Below are 13642 nucleotides of genomic sequence, written 5' to 3'. Positions count from 1 at the left end.
TTTTGTGGATTATATCCTTTTTGTTTTATATTCGCTGATCATCTCATAGAGTACTTCCTATGAACTAAAATGAAGAAAGAAAAATGTTCCTGCTTTTGAAAGTTTAAACATCACTCAATCATCAGTTAGCTGAGGGAGACTGTTAACTCTTTAAGGATACTCAAACCTAGACCCGCCATGATGTTGTTTTGTCCTTCGATCAGTCAGGAATCAGGATACCTGAACCTGAGCCCTAAGTACTGTGTTCCACTGTCAGACAATGGTGGAGCTGCACTTCTCAATTGCTTTTGATGATCTAGAAACATTTATAAGGGTTTGTGTATGTGTGATAAAACAACTCAAATATCCTAGAAATCATATCACAAATAATCTTTGCAGTGCAAAGACATTCTTACCATTTCAGTTTAAAAAAAAAAAATTCACCGGGGGCATTGCTGGTATTTTCAGCTGCAAAAAATCTGTAGCAGCTTGTTCTTGCCATCTTATTTATTATATTTTAAAGCATAATTATTCTTCAAATCAACAAATGGTGTGCTTGCATTTCATGGTCAAACAACCTATTTTCTTTTTCTAGTTTACAGATTATCAAAGCTATGTTATCCATGGTTGCCTGGAGGAAAATCCCACCTTGGAGAGATCTATTGCATTATTTAATGGCATCTCCAAGTGGGTTCAGTTGATGGTTCTCAGTAAACCAACACCTCAGCAAAGGGCAGAGGTTATTACAAAATATATAAATGTTGCTCAGGTAAGAATAACCATATTGTTTGATTGGAAAAGATATAGTGCTAAAACTGGAATAGTTATATTATAGTAATGAATATTATTGGTGCAAATGACTTATAAGAAGTCATTTCTACCCTTTAGGGTAGAAACAACAAGGCGTGCTTGATCATGGAGATCATTATTTCTTTTACAAAAGTAAAACCAAATATAAAACTAAAACCCCTGTAACCACAGCTGGAGGACATAAAATAAAAGGGTTGTTCTCCTGGCACCTGGTCTAAGGGTTAAAAAAGGGTTGTTGAGTAGCTGGTGAAATGGCCAGGCTCAGAGGAGAGAAAGGAATGAGGGTCTCATACTGGACAGAGAAACAGGGAAAACAAGCCTGATTTCTCCTCTGTGATTCTTAGCTGCCTTCCTAAGTAAATTTGACCATCCATCTCCATGCCTTCCATGTTAGACTCAAGATCTCAAACCCAAACTCAAATAATTCCAGTCTACACATTTGTTTCTTGCCTCCAACTAGCAATCAGTTTATTTACTCTTCTGGAGGGATTCAGCAGTAAAATAAAAATAATGGGCAGGATTTTCAAAAGGTTACGTGCGTAACCGGCCTTAAGCGCGCCAGGCCTATTTTAAAAAGGCCCGGCGACACGTGTAAAGCCCCGGGACACGTGTAAGTCCTGGGGCTTGCAAAAAGGGGTGAGGAGGGGGCATGGGCGGTCTGGGGCGGTCCAGGGGCAGGGTGGGGGCGGGGCAAGAGGCCTCTGACACAGCAGCCATTTGCCGCTGTGTCAGAGGAATGCGTGCCGGCAAGCTGCCGGTGTGCGCAAACTGTGCCTGCCTCCAGGCCGGCGCAAAAGGTAAGATAAGAAATTGGGGGGGTTAGAGTAGGGCTAGCGGGGAAAGGTTAGGGGAAGGGGTGGGAAGGTCACTTTAGGGGGAAGGGAACGGGGGAAGGCAGCGCGGCTCGGCACTTGCAAGTTATAAAATCGGGTGTACATGCGCGCGCCCTGGGTAGCGCACGCACATGTTTGCTCGCGTGCACCTTTTAAAACCTACCCTAATATGAGTCACAGGTTCCAACAGCACAGATAACAGCACACGCAGCCAGGGCAAAAAATTAAAACTATACCCTTTAGCAGCAAAGAATTAGAGTTCAATTTGCTCTTAGAATCAAAAAAACAACATTCACTCTTATCTCCCCAGTAACTCAGGATTTACACATTCATGAGCACTGAGTCCATCAAGATGAGGATTATCCCAGAAAGGAAAATTGGATCTTGTAAATGGCTGTCCATACTTCCTTCTAGGGTTCATTAAGGAGGAATTAGGCATTAGCACCTAAGAGTTGTACCTTGGCTCTCCATCATCCATGGCAAGACAAATAAGGCCACTTCTGTACTGGTAGAGCTAGAAGGCCTTTAGGGAATTTAGCAGAACCCCAAAATACGTCCTGAGTTCCAAATGCAGATTCTTTTTGAAGACTCTTTCTTATGTAGGAAAATCTGTCTTATACCCCTCTAGATGTTATCTGTTAGATCACATTCCCTTAAAGGCAGAGTGACCTAATTACAGCCTGGTACAGCAGATCCACCCACCCATAGAAAATGAAGGTAAAGGTTAAGTAGTAGAGGTTAGGTATGTATTTTACATTTAAAAAACTACATAGACTTGGGTCCAGTTAGAACCTGGGTCACCAACCTTATTTTAATTTTGATACTATTTTAAAAGTTGCCATAATGCATGTTTTGCTTATCTCAGAGGTTCTTAGCAATGAGGTAATATACTGCTCCAGTAAGCATAAGCAGTATTGAGCATCAAACAATTTAAATACAGGATTCAGGTCCCAATTCCAAGTTACTCCAATTAGAATTTTATCAGTTGTATTATTATTATTGTAATGCTTCCTTGTATACAATTGTTGCTATTGTGTTTTGTTTTGTAGCTGATTAACATCAAAAGATCTACAGTTTTGTATTCTCTTATTATTGCTACACTATTGGCTCACAAGAAACAAGTCATTGCTTCTGTAATGAACTACAATAAATGGAGATACAGAACAGTCATTTCCTTCTATATTTTGAAATTAATTTGAACCAGTTTTATATGCATTCCCAGACTATATGTTTCTAATTTTCTCCAGAAATTGCTTCATCTCCAGAATTTCAATACATTGATGGCAGTGGTAGGAGGACTAAGTCACAGCTCCATTTCTCGCCTGAAAGAAACTCATTCTTACCTTTCAGCAGAAGTGACAAAGGTATGATAGGGTTATACTGTATTATGATAGAATCAGAAAAAAATATTTAGTACAGCAAAAAAAAAAAATGACTACAGCAAAAAAAAAAACAAATGGTATAACAAATTATAAATCAATTGTTTAATTATACTCAGCAATTATAAAAGCAAACAATTATAAAAGCAAACAAAAACATCTATATAGTATTAAAGAACTTACACTGATGGTAACTTTAAAATGAGCATGCTCGCCCATATATGTGCATACATGGACATGAGCCCACATGCGCTAGAATTTTATATCATCTGTTCAATTGTGCACACATTCCATAAAATACACCTAGCACATGTGTGTGCTTTTAATTTTGAGAAGTTACATGAGGAAACATCATTCACATATTTTCCTTAGGACTTGCAAGTGATCACAATGTATAACATGCACGCATGAAGGAAATTCCCAGTTTTACCAATTAATCCACCAATTTGCCCAGTCTATTTCTAGGTTATCAAACCTTCCCCCGCCCCCCCCCCCCAGACCCCTCACCTGGTTAGTTTTCGGCTATAAAGAGTTTTATTCTGAATTACATCTGTTAAAGAACAGAAGTAAACACAGGGGCGGCTCAAGGCAATCTGCCGCCTGAGGTGAAGGATGAGATGGGGCCCCCTCGCCCCGCCCCCTCTCGCTCCAACCCCCACCCCCTCCTCCCTTCAGCCGCCACCAGTGCGCTGGCCAGGCCTCTGGCGGCATCGGCGTCACTCCGGCACACTGACAGCCTGGCCACTGGCGGCAGTTTCCCTCCTCCCTTCAGCCACTGCTGCCTGGCCTCCGGTGGCAGTGGCCCATGGCAGCGACCCTCCTCTTTTCTGCCACCGCCAGTCTGGGTCAGCAGCCGTGGCAGGGGCAGGCTGGGTGAGGCGGACGCCACAGTGGCGGTCTGAGAGGGGCATTTTTTTGCCACCTCAAAATTCTGACGCCTGAAGCGGCCACCTCACCCTGCCTCGTTATAGAACTGCCCCTGAGTAAACATGTGCAGGTGACAACCATACATGATCTAAGTTTGCTGGTTATAAAATCGGGATTTATGCATGTAAATGTTGGCCCTGCCCCAGAATGCCCCTGACCTTCCTAAATCCACCCCTTTTTTTACACGAGCAAAGGGGCCGATGCAATAAAAGTGCATTGAAAACGTGCGTTCAGTGTTGAGCGCCCACTTTTCTAACGCGCGCCCAGGCGCCTCTCCTGGGTGCGTGATGGAATATTTAAATGAGGGGTCGTGCTGGCAAAGAGGCGCTGGGATTGAGGGCACGTCCCTAATGCCTCCTTGACAGCGGGCACCCAGGAGATGTCGGCTGCCCGCGGGTTAGGAAAGCAGGCGCTCAATTTTACGAGCATCCATTTTCTTAACCGGTGCACAGTCATGGGTTAGGAAAATGGACGCTCATTAACTGAGCATCCATTTCCCTAACTTGATCACCTGCACTTTTTAAAAAAAAAAAACTTTTAAAACTTTTGGTTCCTTCGACTTAATATCGCCACGATATTAAGTCAGAGGATATACAGAAAAGCAGTATTTTCTGCTTTTTTATACAACTTTTTGGGATGCTCAGAAATGTTTTGCATGTGGGGTGAATAACTAATAGCCTCACCAACATGAATTTGCATGTGATGAGCGCTATTAGTTTTGCGATGCGTTTGGACTCACGCTGTGGACACACTAATCCCCTTATAGCACAAAGGACTGTGGACACGCGTCCACAACGTGCGTCGAACTGCTGGTTAAACAGTGCTCTTGGCTGTTTTGCATCGGCCCCAAAGTTAATTGTGCATAGGTACATGTGACATATGTGCAAGATTTATTTAATAGCAGTAGCATGAATAAGCAGTACTTGCATGTGGATCTGCTATTTTATGCTCACATCTCTTTTAAAGTTCACCTTTTATTGTTTAAGGTTGTGATCTTTGGGCCGGTGCGCGCGATTCACTATGCAAATTAGGCGGCGCAGTAGAAACGGGGAAAAGGAGCGGCGGCTATCAGCAGGTTTGACAGCTGACGCACAATTTTACTGGCGTCGGTTCTCAAGCCCGTTGACAGCTATGGGCTCGGAAACCAGACGCCGGCAAAATTGAGCGTCTGGTTTTCGGCCCGACAGCCGCGGGCCGAATTCAAATTATTTTTTTTTTACTTTTTTTACTCTTTGGGACCTCCGACTTAATATCGTCATGATATTAAGTCGGAGGGTGCACAGAAAAGCAGTTTTTACTGCTTTTCTGTGCACTTTCCCGGTGCCGGAAGAAATTAGCGCCGACCTTTGGGTTGGCGCTAATTTCTGAAAGTAAAATGTGCAGCTTGGCTGCACATTTTACTTTCTGTATCCCGTGCGCATACCTAATAGGGCCATCAACATGCATTTGCATGTTGAGGGCGCTATTAGGTGCCGTGGGTTAGATGCGTGTTTTCCTCCCATTACTGAATAAGGGGTAAGGGAAAACGCACGTCCAATAGCAGGCTAACAGTACTGTATCGGCCTGACAGCACAGAACTGGGCATTCCCTCCTTTGGGTCTAGAGGAACGAGAAGGAGACAGCAGAGTAGACCAACCCTAAGATCTCTTACCATAGACCTGGAGGAAAGGGGCCCAGCCAACTTAAACTCCCCTCTTCTACATTCCTGTAAGCCTAAGGATGCCACCCTTCCACCCACTGTGCCACTTATTTTCATCCTGATAAGGAATGCCTTTTTTTTTTTGCAGATTTTGATCATGTTCTATTGCTTTACTGACCTGGTTCAGGATTTTCTAAAAGATGAATAAATATATTTTTACCAATATGTCATTTGTTAAAAAATTTTAAACATAAAGTTTAAAAAGTAATACAAAACATTGTGTCCACAGCAGCTGTTGTAGCCAGTGGTTGTCAAAATGTCTGTTATGTGCTTAATAGAACCTCTGCAGCCCAGGAGCAAATGAGACCTAGTGAGGGCTAGAGGGATCTACGCCCCCATGGTACTAGAGTAGAAGAAACTGGGTGAATACTGAGGGATCCTCTTCCTGTAACCAGAGAGGGCCGGGGGGACTATAGCCATGAAGCAGAACAGATTTGGCGGGGATCAGGGAATACTAGCCACCACAGCCAGGGCCAGACTTAAGATATTGCACCCATTTGCAGGGTTGGCGAGTGGGGGATGGGAGACCCTGGAGATCAGAAAATGGAGAGAGTCCCTTATCCCCTACCATCCCCCTAAAGTCCCAGAGTGCCATAGCAGTGCCCGTTTGAAATAGATTTGCTGAAACAGACTCCTCTTTGGCCTGGGTATTTGATGCCTTCAAAATTTGGCAGCCTAGGCAACAGTCTAAGTTGTCTATGCCTAAATCTACGCCTGACCACAGGAAGGATTTGAGGGTCTATGCTTTTAAAAAAAAATTAAAAAAAAAAAAAAGAAACACCCAAGAGTTTTCAGGTATTTTCATGAAAAGCCATTATGACCTCATTCGTCCTGTTTAACACTTCAATGTTAAATGAATGCAGATCCCTAATATTTAGCTCTGTCCTGTGTAAAGAAATTTACTCTTCTGCTTGATGTTTTTGTAGCTTTAAAAATTGAGATTCCCCTTTAATAGGAATATGATACTGAAAATATACGGTATATATATCTTAATTTCACTCTCGCCAATTGGCACTTCTTTCTGACCTGCACCAGGGATAAAGAGATGATTATAGCACCTGAAGGTGAGAATCCATCTTGTTTCTTAATGACTCTCCATTGGTGGTCACAGAGGTTCCCATTGGGGAGGATGAAATCAAAGAAACTATTGATGGGAAAAAAGTTCTTTTTGCAGAACAGTATATGAAAGATAGAGCTGATAGAGCTTACAAAAGTTCTAAAACTTATAAGCAAAGAGATAGACATAAAAATATTCTTCTTAATTCTGGTTAATTTTAATTTGTTCTGAAAATCTTACTGATGCTTTAAAATATGATTGTGTCTGAAATGATAAATAAGCAAATCAAATCTGCATCTCCTAATCCTTTTAAAATAGAGGAAATTATTTGAATTATTAATTAATAATTGGTGAAAATTCAGGTTCAGGACCTCTTGGCTCAGCTGGTTGACTCTCCCTACAGTGTCACTGCAGACCCTGACTGACCTTCAATCATCTTATTCCTTTGTCCTTACCAACACGCTTGAATTCTGTCATTTTGGTTACTACCACCTCTTTTGGGAGGCTGTTCCAGACATCAGCTACCCACTCAGCAAAGTAGTATTTTCTCACATTTGTTCTGAGCTTCCCTCATTCCAGTTTTTATTATTTGCTGTCAAAGTAGCCATGTACAAAGGTACCCATAGACCTTACCTCCTCCTGGCTTGGCCTCCAGCATTGATCTGACAACTATGCTACTTGTCATCCTCCCAGCTAGGCTTGGGGATCTTTTGGGGGGCTTCTAGGAAGAGGAGAGGGATCAGAAGGACTGTCAGGCTCAAGGGCCATTTTTATTTTGATGAGTGAGAGGGAGGGAGGGAGGGATCGGGGGTGGGGTTGACGGGGCTGTCAATCCTGAGGGAAATTTTTCATTTGGGCAGGTGGGAGGGAGGGATGAGGACCATTGGCTTTACAAATCATTATTTATTTAAGCAGGTGAGAGGGAAGAGTTGGGGCTTTTCATCCTACAGTCAACTTTGAATTCTGGTGGGTGGGAGGAAGAGAGTTGGTGAGAGCTGGTCAGCCTGCTGTTGAAAATCAGCAATAGGCACCAACTTACCTCCTCATCCTGATCCACCCCTGGCTTTGCTCATTTTTTAGGTTACTAAATTTAGGTACCTAGTGAAAACAGGCAGCTACATTTAGGTGCTCTACCTTAATCAGTTATCAAAGGTGCCAAGTTAGACACCTAATTCCCATAGTTAGGAGCCTAAACCATTTGAAAATTAACTCCATATCGCTATAACATATCTTTCTGCACTTCTCTTTGGAAAAGAAAAATACACCAAATCATATTTAAGATCTTTCTACACAATAAAAATGTCTTTTCAACAAAAGCTAAACACATGACAAGTGATTTTTAACCATTTTTGTACATATCACAATGCATATGGCACAAATGTTTTACTTTGTTTAATACAGCAGTAAAGAAACATTCCACAAGTTCATATAGAATGGCTTAATCATGATGGTCATTGTTCTTGATGTGGTTTGTTCATCTAAAGACCATTGTAGGCACTGCGAGTTTTGACCAAGAACAATAGTCTGAGCAATGGGGTCTTCTTTAAGGTCAATAATTTTTTTTTCATTTGATTGCAGAGCTTTCAAGACCTCTTGGACTTGGATCATTCTGTCATTAAAACTTAAACTAGAGCTGGCACTACTTTAGAGGGCACCCCGACCTGCTTACCAGATTTCTAGGGTCGCCACCTACCCTTTAGGTTTACAGAGGGGATCCCCACACTCATATATCTTCAGATTGCCGATACAAGGTGCCACGGAGGTTAAGACCATTTCTAACCTCAGTAAGAACATAAGAACATAAGAACATGCCATACTGGGTCAGACCAAGGGTCCATCAAGCCCAGCAACCTGTCTCCAACAGTGGCCAATCCAGGCCATAAGAACCTGGCAAGTACCCAAAAACTAAGTCTATTCCATGTTACCGTTGCTAATGGCAGTGGCTATTCTCTAAGTGAACTTAATAGCAGGTAATGGACTTCTCCTCCAAGAACTTATCCAATCCTTTTTTAAACACAGCTATACTAACTGCACTAACCACATCCTCTGGCAACAAATTCCAGAGTTTAATTGTGCGTTGAGTAAAAAAGAACTTCCTCCGATTAGTTTTAAATGTGCCACATGCTAATTTCATGGAGTGCCCCCTAGTCTTTCTATTATCTGAAAGAGTAAATAACCGATTCACATCTACCCGTTCTAGACCTCTCATGATTTTAAACACCTGTATCATATCCCCCCTCAGCCATCTCTTCTCCAAGCTGAAAAGTCCTAACCTCTTTAGTCTTTCCTCATAGGGGAGCTGTTCCATTCCCCTTATCATTTTGGTAGCCCTTCTCTGTATCTTCTCCATCGCAATTATATCTTTTTTGAGATGCGGCGACCAGAATTGTACACAGTATTCAAGGTGCGGTCTCACCATGGAGCGATACAGAGGCATTATGATATTTTCCATTTTATTCACCATTCCCTTTCTAATAATTCTCAACATTCTGTTTGCTTTTTTGACTGCCACAGCACACTAAACCAACGATTTCAATGTGTTATCCACTATTACGCCTAGATCTCTTTCTTGGGTTGTAGCACCTAATATGGAACCCAACATTGTATAACTATAGCATGGGTGCTCATAGAGGGTGGATGGTCAGATGTCTGCCTAGAATCGAGGTAGGCAGATCTCCCTCCCTGGCATCAATGGAATGAATGTACCAGGATTGACTGAGGTACCTTGTAATGCCAGTCCTCCTCCTTACAGACTTCCTTGGTAAATGTCATGTGAGGTTATTGGTTGTTCATGCTGAGGGTGTGTGGCACAGTTTCCAAGATGATGCTATTGCCTCACTGCTCTGATTCTTCTATACTTTTGTATTCCTGTGACTCCTCTATGTCCTGTATATCTGAAGTGCATGGTTTTGGTCTGGCTTCCCTGCTCTTGAAAGACTTTTTTCTTTTCTTTTACCCTCTTATCCTTATTGATGTTTCTTCACAATAATTCACTATTCAAACTGATAGCTTTGCACAGTCTCAGCATATATACTCTTAAAGCCTATTTAAATAAGAATGTTCAGGTTAAAAAAAGTTAACATCTTATATGTAATTATACACCCCAAGGATTTGGATAGTTTTAGAAAATCTAGTCTTTGCTTCATATCTCATTTAATGAATTAATGAATTAATGAATTAATACAATTTCTACTCCACAGCATCCAGCACTGTTAGATAACTACATCATAAACAACAATAACATGAGAATATTTATAAAGAAAAACAGACTTAGAAGGGAGGGGTAGCATATAGTGCCCCAAGACCTTGGCTGCTTCTCCCAAAATCCCAATTTATTTGTATTTAGCAAAATTGCTACTCTGTCCACTACCACTACAAAAAGAAAGCATCTTGCCATCCAAAGAGTCCTCTCTCTCTCTATAAGTGCCATTCATCTATGTCCTGTTACAGTGTTTCCCAAACCTAACCTGGAGGCACACCCTATCCAGTCGGATTATCAGGATTGCCACGATGAGTAGCTCGGCATACACTGGGTCTACAATTATGCAACTCAGTTTCATGCATATTCATTATGGACAGGGTCGGTGGAAGCACAAGCAGGATTAGACAACTGCCTAGCGTGCCACAGTTCTGGAGTGGCATGACAATGGCATCTCCTTCTTTCCGCCTGCATAGCCTGGAAGTGGCTAGGAAGTGGTGTGGCATGGGTCTGCATGGGTGAGAAGGAGGAGATGCCATGCCGCTGCCATCAAAAGCAGAAGAAGGAGCAGCATCAACCCTGGGCCCATGTAGCTGTCAGGAGCAAGAGGAGGAGAAGCATGGCCCACAGAGCTGGAAGAAACAGCATTAACCTGCATGGCTTTCAGGAGTAGGAACAGTGTGGTCTGAAGGTTCAGGGGAAGCAGTATTGGCCACATGCCATCAGGAGCAAGAAGCAGAGCGGCATGCCTGTAAAAGGAAGAGTCCCATCAGCTGTGAGGGCTGAATGAGGAGGCTGCTGCTCCTCATTCAGGGGCAGCTTGTGCTTTCAGGGGGGAAAAGTGAGCGATTGAGAGAGGGAATATGTCTGAGAGCATACGAGCATGTGTGTGTGAAAGTGAGAGACCCAGAATGTCAGCCTTTGAAGTTTATACACTTTACGATTATTTGGAAATTTTTAAATTTGGAACAGCATCTTTTCTTTTCCTGCTCCTTGAGCCTATATACAAAATACCCTTGGATGCCTCAACTTCACAATCCTATAAATAGTTTAAGTATGCTTTGTGAACTTTAAATCTGATGTGATTCTACTTGATGCAAATCTCCTGTTTGTGAGTCCCTCCTGATGCAGCCCCTACAGTGAAACGCAGCCATGTTGGGGGACTGTATTTTTGAGAAATTACATTGAAGCTTAAAAATAATTGCTGTTATGAAGAAATCTTTTGAGTATTACCTCGTGTGTTTGGAACAGCATTACCCGCTGGTCACACACCTTGCTCTATTCTGAAAGATAGAAAGAGCACGTGTGAATGAAAGAGAACAAGTGTTTGTGTGTGTGTGAATGCGAGAAAACATGTGTGTGAGTGAGAGCATTGTGTGTGAATGGTGTGTGATTAAGTCTGTATATATATGAAAGAGCATCTGTGTGTGTGTGAAAGTGAGAAAGCAATATAGGTATGAGCAATTGTGTGTATATGAGGGAGATTGGAGAAAGTTTGTGCACAACAACCCCATCTTCTTCTCTCCCCCTGTTAATCCATAACAAACTCAGGGCATCTGGTAGGTATGAAGAGTAGGAGATTTTTTATCATTTATTTTATTTATTTATTTAAAATCTTTTCTATACCGTCATTAAGCTAGGTATCATCACAACGTTTACAACAAGGCACAAATATTAATGTTGGTATATGTCTTGATTTATATCCACTAAACAGATGCCATCAAGTTACGGTAACATAGTTTCATCATAAATACTCATTGGTGGGTGTGATACATTATGTCCTTTCTTATCTGTGACAGCTTTAAAATAGATTAATCATAATATCTTAACAATTGTGTGGAACGAAAAAATATTGGGTGTTATTTGATGTGTTTGCTATTTTGAAATATCTAGTGTTTAGAAAATTTGTAAATATATTTTTATTTATTGGATGTTATTCTATTTGTCAGCAGGTTTGAAATATTTCTTCTTTTTGTTAGTATGGTTTTACTACTATTGATGATTTATATTTCCTAATTTTATTGCTTGATGTTTTATAAGGATTGATAATGTTTCTGTTTTCCTACTGTTGCCCTGCATACAGAGTCTGGCTTCATGCAGCTTCCAATTCAGTTTTTGTCTGCATGTCTTTATTTATACTTTGTCTCTTTATTCTGTATTTAGTGAGGGTCTGTATTCTACATGTGTACGTAGTTTCTGTGTAGAGTTCTATAGGAGCTTGGCTTGTTCTGTTTTCCTAATAGGAGGTGTATTGATGTTGTAGGGCCTGGTGTCATATTTGCAGCATAGACTTTACATAGGTAGGATTGTTGATGTTTGAGTACTGGCAGTTATTGCTATTTTGGTAGGGGAGGTTTACTATATTGTAGCTATAATTCTGTTTACTCATGGTTTTCTGAGGGCCAAGCCCACACCCAACAGGCATTAAAATAGGTTTAATACCTTTTTTACTTTTTTCAGGGTTTTCTGTTTGGCACCACAGCAATCCATGTAAATATAAAATAAATGTTGTAAATGATATTGTTACCTCAGAAGACTATCCCTTGAATGTCATTTTTCATGTAAAATTTATTATAAATCTAGAATTTTTAATTGTGTGCAGGGAGGGCATGACCAGGAAGAGGGTGCACAAGTTTGTAAAATTTGCCTAGGTTGCATAATATCTGAAAGATATTCTGGTTGCCGCATCTCAAAAAAGATATAGTTGCGATGGAGAAGTACAGAGAAGGGCAACCAAAATGATAAAGGGGATGGAACAGCCCCCCTATGAGGAAAGGCTGAAGTGGTTAGGGCTGTTCAGCTTGGAGAAGAGACAGCTGAGGGGGGATATGATAGAGGTCTTTAAGATCATGAGAGGTCTTGAATGAGTAGATGTGACTCAGTTATTTACATGAATAATAGAAGGACTAGGGGGCATTCCATGAAGTTAGCAAGTAGCACATTTAAGATTAATCGGAGAACTTCTTTTTCACTCAACGCACAATAAAGCTCTGGAATTTGTTGTCAGAGGATGTGGTTAGTGCAGTTAGTGTAGCTGGGTTCAAAAAAGGTTTGGATAAGTTCTTGGAGAAGTCCATTAACGGCTATTAAATCAAGTTTACTTAGGGAATAGCCACTGCTATTAATTGCATCAGTAGCATGGGATCTTCTTAGTGTTTGGGTAATTGTCAGGTTCTTATGGCCTGGATTGGCCTCTGTTGGAAACAGGATGCTGGGCTTGATGGACCCTTGGTCTGACCCAGCATGGCAATTTCTTATGTTCTTAAAAAATGAAATTTCAGACCTATTAGTAAAATTTTGTAACCTATCATTAAAATCACCTTGAAGATTGGAAGATGGCCAATGTAACACTGATATTTAAAAAGGGATCCAGGGGTGATCTGGGAAACTTTAGACTTCAGTGCCAGGAAAAATGTTAGGTTCTATCTTAAGCGTTACCACCCAGGAAAGAGACCTAGGCATCATAGTGGATAATACATTGAAATCATCAGCCCAGTGTGCTGTGGTGATTTAAAAAATATGACCACCATGGACCGTTAAACGGCGCCATACCACCAGGTGCCATGCTCAGGGAGGCCACCCACCACCACCACCATCGGGCACCCTGCAACACCTCACAGCAGCGCGAAAAGAAAAAATCTGAAAAAAGATTTTACCTCGAACTGGGAAGGGAGGGCCAACGTGAGATCCCCGATTGGGAGACCCGCCCCCTGACATTACTGATGACCACCATGGACTGTTAAACGGCGCCATACCACT

General features: G+C 41.6%; 1 protein-coding gene across 5 annotated transcripts in view; it reads left to right on the top strand.

Annotated features, from left to right (window-relative positions):
* The window catches only part of RASGRP3 (RAS guanyl releasing protein 3), a 305296-nt gene that overhangs the window by 188135 nt on the left and 103519 nt on the right, over positions 1–13642 (top strand). For all 5 annotated transcript variants that reach the window (XM_029593882.1, XM_029593881.1, XM_029593880.1 and 2 more), the window contains 2 exons: positions 575–748; positions 2870–2986. In XM_029593882.1, coding sequence (XP_029449742.1) covers positions 575–748; positions 2870–2986 — 291 coding nt within the window. The remainder of the gene's footprint in view (positions 1–574; positions 749–2869; positions 2987–13642) is intronic.

Source organism: Rhinatrema bivittatum, chromosome 3 (assembly GCF_901001135.1).
Source record: "Rhinatrema bivittatum chromosome 3, aRhiBiv1.1, whole genome shotgun sequence".
NCBI classification, from domain to species: Eukaryota; Metazoa; Chordata; class Amphibia; order Gymnophiona; family Rhinatrematidae; genus Rhinatrema; species Rhinatrema bivittatum.
The sequence above is the reverse complement of the archived record's forward strand: the minus strand, read 5'-3'. Positions and strand labels throughout refer to the sequence as shown.